We start from the raw sequence: 12,090 nt of genomic DNA, 5'->3' as shown, positions 1-12,090 counted from the left end.
AGGCGTGGAGATATTTCTCCAGAGAGCATTCAAGGGACCCTCTGCGAAGTTCAGAACAAGCTGTTAGCAAAGATGACAAACAGGTGGCCCCTGCAGTCTTAGTGCTGCTTTGTTACTGAACGTTTCCCATCCGAACACCCCCTCACCCTACACATGGCCAGCATCACCCTCCCTCTAGAAAATTTGTTGGGTATCTGCTACCATTAACTCAACACAACGTTAAAGCAAAAGAAGAAAAAGAGCTCTGGTGAAAAGAAGGAAGCAAAACAAGCTTGTGCTGCTGCAGAGCAATGTGTTTTCTTGTTTTATTTTGGATTATTCTTCACAGATCTCCCCCGCCTCCTCTCCCCACACATCTCCTCCCCTAGATGCTAAGGCAGATTTGGAACGTTTTTTGATTGATCAGAGTTGCCCAGAATACTTTACATAAGAAAGAAACAGAGTTTGTTAGCGTTTAGAAAATGAACTGGAACCATCTCAAAACAACAGTTTTTCAGAAATGAGTAAGTTTTCACAGTCTGGGGCAAAGGACAAAAGCTCACTGAAGACATGCTATTTGGTGTGCTTTACAACCTGTCTCTCAGATTCACCGGTTGCTTTAAGTACAGGTTTGAAACTGATGGTGGGAAATCCGATCACCTGACCAAAATGGCAATATCTGAAGTGTTTAAGTCAGTTGGCCAGACTGCAATTCATAGGTTTTCTTTCATACAGAATTGCAAAGTTCATGAAAATAACGAAACTGTGTTTGAAAACTGTGTTTTCAAAGATGTGAAGAACATTATGTATACGTGACAGATGGATCCGTGAACTGGAAGATTTCCTCATCAAAAAGGTCTTCTGGTAGTTTTTCATCTCCATCAGCAAAAAACGTAGGGAACGGAGGGTTTTTATTGTATTCCTTGCAAGTAGGCAATTTGCTATCTCTGACCTAAAAAGCAGGAAGGAGAAGGGTAGAGTTAATAAATCTTACAGAAGACTTTCAGACAGTGATACACTAGAAATTAAAGAACTCGGCTTGCATGCATAAGAAAAAACCCAGGAGCATTCACATTGCACTTGTTTAAAGAATTCCACGTATAATCATCATCTATTTTAACACCAACCACAGCTATTGAATTTAACATTCTGTACCCATCCTTAAGGAGTTTGTTAAAAAAACAACAAAACTAAATAAAAACAAAACAAAGAGAATTTGTTGTAACAGTGAGAGAATCAAAACCTACTCTCATGAATTCATTGGTCAATATTTTAAAATGTTATTAAAATAAAAATATGGCTTGTTTAAACTGTGCTTGTATCCCACAGTACTTTCCTACGTGACATACCAAGTTATATTTATGCAGTGTAATCACCTCTTCAACAACCAAGACACGCATTTGTATGTATGATGCAAACTAATTATGGTAACTAATTTTGCAAAGATATGTGCATGTGCTGTATTCAATTCCTCTGGCTACCACAGAGCTGAATTAAGCATCTAAAATTCTTCAGCCAGGAATCAGTACCCAAGTTTGTCAAACACGAGCCTTTAAGACAGTTCATTTCCAAGAACTGTGGTGCCACGGAGAAATTACTTTCCTTTACTGACCTCTCTACATGTGGAAAGATTTAAAATCTAGCCCCTGAAACTCCAATCTCTGAAGAAAATTAGTAGCTAGAATTATCAGCAAAAAGCAGTTTGTCTGCAGTAGCAGATAGAAAGCTGGTATCTCTGAAGAAAAAAAAGAGCTACAAATTCTTGAGCAATGAAATTTTACTTAAAATTAAATTCTTCGTTTCTATATTGTTACAAATGATCTTCCTTGCAAGCTGTAATAATCCCTTTCAGCCACTATACTCAAGTGGATTAAAAAAAAAGTACAAATAGATTAGAGAAAAATTTTACTATAGAGAAGATAAGCTCTTCCTTTTAGTTTTTTAGTGGGTTTTTAAAAAACAGGAAGCTTGTTTTTACTTGGTTGGACAAAAACCTCACATAGGACAATTATGATTTATGCCAAAAATTAAATAAAACTATTTTATGCCCACTGGAAGCTCTGTTTTGACAACACTCTATTTCCCAGATTCATATCTGCTATTACTTGAGCCTTTCTCACAGTCCATGAGGATTCCTGCAAATGAAGTGTACAATAAATTCAATGTTCCAACAGTTTTCTAAGTGCAGGCTTGATAAACAAAAGAAAACTTTTTGCTAAGAACGAGGAGACGAAGGGCTCAACATGTTGTACTGGTTAGCATGGCTAAGTAACTTCTCAAATAGATCATTCCTCTTCTACCAGACACCTCCCTATAAAAGTATTCTCTATTCACTTGTAAACTGCCACATAGAACTACTTAAGTACCTCCAGTTCCCAATTTACATTACATAGCTAAATGGAATAAACTTTGAGGCCCAAGTCCAAAGACCTTTACTACAACAGTTCCAGCAGCAGTGAGTTCAGAAGAAACACAGACAGCTTCAACAATGCCATCTGAAGGATGGCATCTTCAGAGATATCATCCTTCCCTTTCAGTAAGTTGTGCCTGTTTCTTTTACTATATGAAAACATGTTTTAGTAACTTCACCAGTTATCACCCTTGCCCCTTTCTCTTTTACTCTCTAATCCTATGACACACCATAAGCCTTCTCTATCAACAGCAAACCGCCCCATGGTCTCTATGTTAGTAAGTATTATTTGTTACTTTTGATGATTTTCATCATGAAATAATATGTGTTGTTACATACAGGCTATCTCATTACAGGCAGTTTTGGACACCTGGAAAACGAAAGGAATTGAAATGTTTGTTTTCCTCCTTGTTTTTCCTTCCTTTCTTAAAATAATTTTTTATGACAGGATTTTGAAGCAAGACATCTGCTCTCAACTGAAGGCAAATCCAACAGTCTAATTTTAGTCCTGCATTAGTTTACCTAAATAAATGTAAGATTTCTGTGCAGACTTAACATTATATTAATGGCATATTAATGTCAAGGGACATTTTAGAGATAGTCCCTCTTGTGTGATAAGGAGAATTCTTAAAATAGTTTTAATGTTCTCATGAAGCATTTTCAACAAACCGTTGTTGCTTTCACAGGAGTACAATACCCTTGCATTTCACCCCTTCCAAACTCCTCAGAAGCTTGACAGATCCCAGAAGCACAGGCCATATCTGATGTTAAAATGGTTTCCTTTTCATATGCTCTTTCTTTTGACTAGTATAATTGACACAGTATTTCTTTTGACTGGTGAAAACTACTGCTCTTTTCCCATCTCCTACATTCATTGCTTTCAAATAAAATTTAAAGCAAAAAAGCACCACCTTAGAGCATCACTACCAAACTGAATGAACATCCCTCTTTCTCCCTTGTAAATTTCAAGAATTAGATATTATCAGATATTACCATTATTATTCCTATTAAAAGGAACAACTCAATTTCATTTTACATCTGAAAGTACCGATTAGCAACTTAAAACACAGTATGAATTACCTGTCTTCTCAAGAGATTTACTGAATGATTCCCTTTACATTTATGAAGGGTGCAGCATACCAAAGGTTACCTGTATCTAACACCTCAGATTCCTGCACAGTAACTTCACAATAGTATAAAGGGGTCCAATGGCATGCAGCAGCAAGAGCTACACTTGTTTGCATAAGCATGTACACAGTAAAGAAGTACAGGTGACCCAGCACAGCTCTTCCTGTTCTCCTTGTAACCTCTGGAGAACAGCCCTAATAAAGGATTAAGTTTTCATGCTCTGTGTTACTAAAATCCAGTGAATTTAGCTCTCACTCACAGAAGGAATCAGGCTGGTAGTCCAGCTGGTTATTACAATCCATAAAAGCATTCACTGTATAATTCAATATACCATAAATGCTTGGCTTACTCAACTGCTGTATTAATAGTAATATTATATTATAGTATATTATAGTACACTATACTACAGACAGATGATACATAGTGTATAGTCTTTTTATTAATAAAATATTAGAGAAAGCTGAAATTGGAGCTGGTTGGGGTTTTGTAACTAAATCTCTGAACAGTCATAAAGGGTTTTGCAGATAAAATTAACAGACTGCACATATGCATGTCCCCTATACTGACGGCATAATGGGTAGTATAAACAAACGCAAATTCAGAAATCTATGACCACAAAAGACTCCATATTGTCTTAAACAAGCACCAAAAGTTGATGCTTAAGTCACAACTCACAGTTGTAGTTCAACAGGGCTTCAGGCTGCGTAAGCAACCACAGCAAAGAATTTGTTTGTGAAACAGAAAAATGTGCTTAAATATAAAAAAAGATTAGAAATATTCTCCTCAGCTTCTCTATTATTTTTGAATCTAGACAGAAAATTTAATGCAAGAACTGTATCCATTTCAGACCAGCCTTATTTTGTCTTAAAAAACCCCCAACCAAACAAAAACCCCTCAAACCTCCACACAACTCTATCCATGGAACACAAGGTATAGAACAGGGAAGATGAAAGAACTGAAGGTATCATGCTATTTCTGCGTGTCCTCAACTTGATCAGAGTATACCCAACTCAGGCATGAACAGCTAGAAACACAATACAGTAATATTGGAAAGTGTGATACAAAACAAGTAGGATGCGAATCACTACAGACTTTTCTTAAAAAAAAAAAAAAAAAGCTGAATGAAAAAGTAGTCTCAAGACTCAAGTTATTAGTTCAAGCAGAACATTATAAAGCAACTCTATACTTCAATTTAACTCTGGTCTAGCATACAAAAAGGCCAGTTCAGTATCTAACTTGCTAAGCAACTCCTATGGGTTACAAGATTTGCCAGAATTTCGGCTTTCACTACAAGTGATATACTCAAAGTGGTCAACACTGAATGTCCTAAGAAAACCAGCTGCCTTAAAATTAAGACAGTTATAAAACATTATCAAAGATAAACTGTAACATCCTGAATTATAATATACCATACCACTGCACACTCTCCATTATAAGGCAAAAAAAAAACTACTTAAAAAGGGAATTAAATCTTGTGCTTCTCTCTTGAATGACAGAAGAGAGAATTTTTGGTACTATACTTGGGAAATAAATCCAGAGCCATAAACTTTGGAAAGAAAAAACTATTACAGATGGGAACTATAGGCCCTGTGATCTAAGAAGACACACCAGAAGGAAACCGGTGTTACCTGAGGTAGGCTATCTTGATAGGCAAACCACACTAACTTACAAATGCTTTCTCTGCAATGTTACTCCTGTAACAGAAAAATTCCATGCATTCTAGCACACTGTCAAAATTTCTTAATTTTATTAGACCTTGAAATTGAGAAAGAAATCCAAACTTTTTTCATTAGTTCTCCAGTTGGGTAGAAATATTACTTATGTCAGTTATTTACCTGCATGCTTCAGTGTGCAATATCAAATGAAAACTGACTTCTCATTAAACCAGAAATCCATCAATCCTAGTATTCTGCTGAAAATGAAACTTGAAAAATTTAAGTGCTTCATCTCTGTCTGAATACAGTGCTGATGTACTAAGTTTCCAAAAATACAACATACAAAATAAATATATGCTTTAAAGGTGCACTGTGGTTTTAATGGTTACCAAGCAACACAGAGTGGTTACTGAACACAAATGTTTTCCTCTTAGAGGCACATAAAGAGAGAAGTGTTACGCAATATTTCACTTCTTGTGAAAGACAGACGGATTCAATTTCCCTAGACATTAGTCCTACTTAATTACAGGCAGGTATTTAGTGGAATGAATAGTAATTACAAATGCTAATATCCCATAATTCCTCTCCCCAGCTACAGATCTAAACAAATATACAGCAACATATTGAAGTCAATGTCTATAAGACAAATAAGAAAACACTCTGGAAGAAAGGCATAAGACAAGCTAAAAACACCACAGATGAATGCAGCAAGATTAAATGGAGAAAGAAAAACCAGAAATTAAAGAACAGATGTCAAATAGTATTGCTTTGCCTGATTTTATAATTAAAGCTTTTTCCACTCTTCAGCAATGTGTTTGAAAATATAAGGGAAAAAATTAATTAATACATGTAACTCATATGGCTTATGCAAGAAAAAAACCCACACAATGGATTCACCAGCTCAAGGAACTGGAATAAACTGTTTCTGACTACATACTGCCTATAATCTCCAAATACGTGAGTGGAGACAATTTTTAGAAATCTATTTCTTAATAGCAGTAATACCTACTGCTGTGCCTTTATCTCAAACAGTGTTATTTATTATTAAATATCATGAAAGTTTGAGTCTGGAGCATTTTGGTCAAGATCTTTCAAATATTTTATTATGTTAATCAAGGAGCTCTAAGGGAAGAAAAGCCTCATTCTTCCCATGGATCCTTAACCCTTAATTAGCTGCAACTCTGAAATGCATTTGCCAAAATGTATACTCGAAGATACCTGGACTTCTAAATTGTAGATAACTATGACTTGAAACATTTTATATATCGGTAACTTACAGATAAAATTAATACAGATTCTGATATTGTAGACATCCTGTATAAGGATTAGTAAAGCAGTCAGAAAAGTGCCTTGTGCCACTTAGTTAATACTGATGGACTAAGTTTACCTGAAAAAAAACTAATGAGCCATTTTAACTTTTCGTTTCAGGATAAAGTTCCAACCATCATCTGTGGTGAGTGAACTGAACAGAAATGACTCCTGGACATGGCAGGCACTTAAATGGTATGCAGCAGACTGCTACAGCAGTCCAAGCCCATGATCCTCTTGACATTGCAGATGTCAACACGGTAGTTTTACCGCTTATACTCGGTGGCTTGGCCCAGCAATCTCCTGTTAACAGGGCTGTTGACTGTGGCAGTGCTGTTGCCTCAAGGATTTTTGTAAGCTAACAGGACTGCTTTCAGAACAAAACCAGTAAATCCAAGGTGTTAACGGGGATGCTTCCCAGCCTAGACAAGAGTAACAACTGAATAAAGAAAAAGAGAAGGTAAAACAAAAAGGTGAAAGTGACCCAATCGTGACAGAAAGCATGTATGCTCTTCTCCAAGAAGTGAGCGCAATATCTGATCAGCAAGGGGACTGTTTAAATGAGATCTTCACGGAGTACATAAGAATATGTGGTATTAACACACACAGTTTTGCTATTAAAAATAGTTTATATTACAGGTGTTTAATAAATGTTTGCTTTCTTAACTCACTGAAAATCAGAAATAAAAAAATAAATTTACTGAGTGTAGTTAGAATAAAAGTTATGATCTAGAAGAACTAGGTACTGTATTCAGAGTGTTAGTGGCTTCATAAAGTGCTGTATTCTTACAGATAAAATTCTAAGATATGTACGTGCATTTGCCATCAAGCAGGGCCACTGTAAATGTGGATTTTAACAGCATGACTAGGATAACAAGATGCACAATCTTTTGCAGCAATTAACTCTTGCTTAAGAGAACTATTAAGAATTAAGAATACAGTTTGGGCATCAAATGTTTCTCAGTTTTTCAGCTACATTATTTTGTTTGTACACTTATAATTTAAAACTAACATCCTGCAACAGATTCCCACTTATTTAAACCTCAGACTAGCAGGGTTCATGTCTTAGGATTTGAAAAATGGGACACAGTTGGAGAAGGGGTCATTTGGTCCAATACAAGGATGAAAAGCCAGCCAAGCTACAGTCTTAATTCTATATAATTGATGTAATGCCCAGTAATTTTGCAGTTGTCCTGAAAACTACTTCTCTCATGGCCATCTGTTAACCAATTTTCACTATCTTGGGAGGGAAAAGGTTTGGGTTGGACCTTACAACCAAAGCAGTTTAGAAATACCGCACTCAGAAAAAAAGGCCTTATTTTCAATGAGAGAAAGAAGAATAAACTTCATTTTTCTGTGGGAAAAACACTTATTTGAAAGCTAGGGTTGCTGTACCTAAAGCCGAGCAACTGCGGAGTTCTGATTCACAACTAGGAAACACGGAACAGAAACTGGATGTCCACAGTAAAATATGACAAGAAGATAATAAACTAATTGAAAACATCTGAACTTGATGAACTCTGTAGCTTTTCAAAAACTGAATAATTTAAATCCCAATAATACTTCTGAGGATTTAAAACTGTGTATCACATATACAGGTATATGTACATCAGAATCTTTACAACCGTTCATAGCAAAGATGTTTGATAGCCTGTACTCTATTCAGTCTGAAAGGAAGCAACTTTCTCCAAGTAATTTGTGCTTGCAGATGTGTAGAATATACCTAATTAGAAAGAAAAATCTATTTTGAAAACAACCCTCAGAAGCGCTTTTATTGCTTTGATGTGGATTATTTACACTGTAAGAACACTTATTAGACTCTTCATTGTTTCAGTTTTTCACAGACAATCTTGAAACAACCTCCATAGAATTCGAAATTAATTCTGCAGACTGACACAGAAAACAGCACTGACATATTTATATTGATTGCAAAGGGAACTCAGATCTTTATTGTGAATTCCTGCTGTCTCCTTCTGTACCTCGACTGCTCCTTGGAAAGGTAATTGCTACTGCATATGGGAATGCTTGGAATAACCTCTAAAGCAGTGCTTGCTGTGTATTTCTGTTCACAAATACAGCCCTTAAATAATATTCTGGAAATTTCACCGCCATGCTACTGGCTTGAGTTAGCATTCAAAGGGGATGGATGTAGGCTGGAGACACTTACCAAAGGGTTTCAGCAACTGTGCTGGTTTATCATAAGCTACGTGGGTGCACAGCCCCAGGGCAAAGCTAAGAATGAGCCATTCAGAGTGAGTGTGACACACTGCCCCTAGTAATCACTCTCTTTCACAGAGCTGATTCTACTGCCCTTTAATTCAACAGTACTAGATGGCACTGAAGAAATGAAGATTGCATTCAACCAGTGTTTTTCTTTTTGTAAGGAGAGATTTGTAAAGAGTTCAGGAGTCACTAATATCAGTAAGTTGAAACTAGCAAACATACCTTCACCAGACAATTTGTGTGACCTGGAACAGAGCCATTTACATAAATAATGTCATGTATTGTGTTGATCCTCCACACCTAGGAGACAGAAAAAAATAACAGACATTGAGCCCTGTTTAGACTATTCCCACTTTTACAAACAGTAGTCCAGTAAGGCACAAACTGATTAACTGGAGGTGGTACTCTGGGAAAGAACATTCTGCAAAGGCCTAAACTGTCACAAAATTCGCTCACATGCCACTCTGAGTGCCAAACTTTCTCATGCAGGAGTCTGTAACAGTTTTGAAGGGTGGGTGATCAGGCTATATTTGGTAAGGCAGCTCTTTGTTCAGCAAACACCAACCAGTGCTCCTAAGCCTCTTTTTCTTCTAACAGCAACAGTTGTTGAACATCGCAGGTGACAAAATAAAACAAATATCCTCATAAAAACGTTACTGTGAGCATTTGTTAATTTCTTAATTCAATGAGGTGCTCAACTGAACACAACATTTTCTGCTACAAAAAATTAGTTTCAGTTAACAGAGAACAGCAGCAGCACACTTTTTTGCAAACTAGAGGTCAATTTGCAGAGGTTGCCTTTGGAGACAGAGAAAAGTATCTTTAATAGCCCAGGAGCTGCTGTACAAATGTACCAATCAGAATCTGGACAGAAACTATAATCTCTTTTTTGTAAATGAAAGTGAAGGGTCGTGATCAAGTTAGGACTTCAAACAACACTAACACAAGGCTATATGGCTGAGTTCATTGCTTGGCAATGTAACCACCCTATACACATTCTAGTATACTCAGAACTCACCTTTAATCCAAAACATGTCCTATAGACGTTACCCATTTTACCTGGCATTTTCTTTCCGCGATAAACTTTGGAAGCTTTCTAGATAAAAACAAGGCCAAAAAAAAAAATCATGTTAACTGCAAGAGGAGCACTGGAGAAAATATGCTGATATTTCCAATGTTGAAAATATAATATTGAAAAAATCTAACACTGATGAGCATTTTAAATACAGCCTGCTGGAGGTTAGGTATTACTCTACATGTTATCTGAAATACTTGACCTCAATCATAAAATTGCTACATATACTGTTATATGAACAAAGAGATTCTAGCTTTGCTTAATACTTAATGTATATAGATTCAGAGTAAAATCTGTACTCATTCATACTCGCACTTCGTGAAAAATCAAGAAAAGTTTTTTTCTTAAGATTCCTGTCAACACAAGTCTCTCACCTACATCACAGACTGCAGCAACTAAAAACTTGCCTGAACTATTGCCTGAATTACTTGTGGATGCTAACACAGAGCTCCAGAGCAGTCCTGCCCTAGAAGGCTGCTGAAATGAAGATACACTGTAGCTTCCCTCCTCCCCCTAATCCATGATTTTTACACTGATCAGATCTGTTTTAATGCGTGTATTTTTGAGAACGAAATGTTAATTTAATTCCATTCACTGCTGTTGTTTAGTTTCTGTATCCCATTTGTGACAGGCTGGGTATAAACTGGACTAAAAAGGTGCAAAAAAAAGGCAGGAATAAGTGCTATAATTTTCAATTCTACATTGTCATCAAGGGATTTGTATCCTGCACCTCTCTGTTATTCATTAATAATGTTTGGGCGTTTTTTTAATTCTTGTGAAAATCATGATTTCAGGAATCAGCTGCAATGCAGGTTCTAGGGAAAGGATTCTGTACTGAAAAATCCTGGATTACAAAAATGTCTGAGATGGTCAACACTAGATAATAAAGAACTAACAAGGCATTGTTTTTCCCCTATTGCATCTTTTCATCTTGTTTCTTTTTCATCTACCCATTTCCAATACTATTTTCCATTCTATACACTTTGTGAAATTACATCCAGCATTACTGCTTATGAAATTCTAATTTAAAGAAAAGAGAGGTTATTTTGTAATGGTGAAGATCATCTATTAAAACAGTGTTCTGTGTTCAAATATTTACATTCTTCAGTGAAAACAAGTGCCAGGTGTAGAATTCTTTTTCCAGCTGAAACTGAAGGCTGTAAATCAGTAATGCATGCTTTTACACTCTCAATTACTCTAACTTCATTGCCTATTGCCCTTTTGCTTTTACTATTCTCTGAGCATTACTAATACTTTTCTAAATTTTAATTTCTCTAAGAAAATTATAGACAGCTCAGGTTCAGTACTGTGACTCAGCTGATCTTAACTAGTTTGCAAAAATTCCTTTTAGTTTGGTCTAAATATTATATAGCCTTAGCAGGACAAAGTTTAAACATAATCTGCTCAAAGAGCTTTTATACCAATTTTATAAATAGCTTGAAACGCAAAAATATGACTCTGTACTCTGCTTAAAAATGCTTAGAAGCTTTCAAAATTTTGGGAATTATTCCCTATAAGATTATGGGAATCAGTTCATCAAGCAGCTACATAAGCCAGGCAAGGTGACAAAAGCAAGTAGGGTTCCAAAGAATGGTACAATATCTGCAGTGTAAAATAACGGGCAAATCTTTTCCAATCTATAAATGGTCTGATAAAAGCTTCTTAGATCTCTCTTTGAAGTATTAAGACTATTCCTCTCAGCTATACTACAAAATATGACAATTTGCTCAGTTGAAATAATGCGTATTCATAAACTGAGGCATAAGAGAACAGCTATCTGCATTGCTCATTATACAGGTTTCTGAACTTCCTTTGAAACTACTGGGATTCTCTGCTACCACAGAGTACATGTAGCAGCTAGATATTGTGAAATTGTTCATTTTTAGTATGCAGTTATAAAAACACTGAGAACGTTTAAACAGGAAATAAGAATTCTCACATTAGTAGATATTGCTCCAGGTCTTCTGTGAGTTTTTGTCTGGCCGTGGCTCGCAGGCTGACCTTTAAATCCCCACCTTTTCATGACACCTTGAAATCCTTTACCAATTCTGAAAACAAAAATAATTAAGAAAGAAACCTGAGTTAGTCAGACTTAAGGCTGTTATTCTAGCAATAACCAATAATTTCAGTCAGGCTCATGATCTTCTTACCTTTGCAAAGCTCAGCAGAGAGGGGAATACAGTTAAAATGAAAATCTGTATTTTATATCATAAACATAGTTTAGCACAATGCTTAAAGAATAAGAAGCACTAGAAGAGAGTCAAATAGGCAAAAAGACTAACAAAAAATGCTTCTTGCTGTAATCATCCTCA

At 36.0% G+C, this 12,090-nt stretch overlaps 1 protein-coding gene across 1 annotated transcript in view; it reads right to left on the bottom strand.

Annotated features, from left to right (window-relative positions):
- Positions 1 to 272: 272 nt before the first annotated feature.
- The window catches only part of MRPL3 (mitochondrial ribosomal protein L3), a 28,669-nt gene continuing 16,851 nt past the window's right edge, over positions 273 to 12,090 (bottom strand). The window contains exons 7-10 of the mRNA XM_051789119.1: positions 11,718 to 11,826; positions 9,722 to 9,799; positions 8,926 to 9,003; positions 273 to 931 (exon numbers count right to left, since the gene is read on the bottom strand). Coding sequence (XP_051645079.1) covers positions 782 to 931; positions 8,926 to 9,003; positions 9,722 to 9,799; positions 11,718 to 11,826 — 415 coding nt within the window. The 3' untranslated portion in view covers positions 273 to 781. The remainder of the gene's footprint in view (positions 932 to 8,925; positions 9,004 to 9,721; positions 9,800 to 11,717; positions 11,827 to 12,090) is intronic.

Source organism: Manacus candei, unplaced genomic scaffold (genome assembly GCF_025592945.1).
Source record: "Manacus candei isolate 608988 ecotype Guabito, Panama unplaced genomic scaffold, ASM2559294v1 h1tg000026l, whole genome shotgun sequence".
Lineage (NCBI taxonomy): Eukaryota > Metazoa > Chordata > Aves > Passeriformes > Pipridae > Manacus > Manacus candei.
The sequence above is the reverse complement of the archived record's forward strand: the minus strand, read 5'-3'. Positions and strand labels throughout refer to the sequence as shown.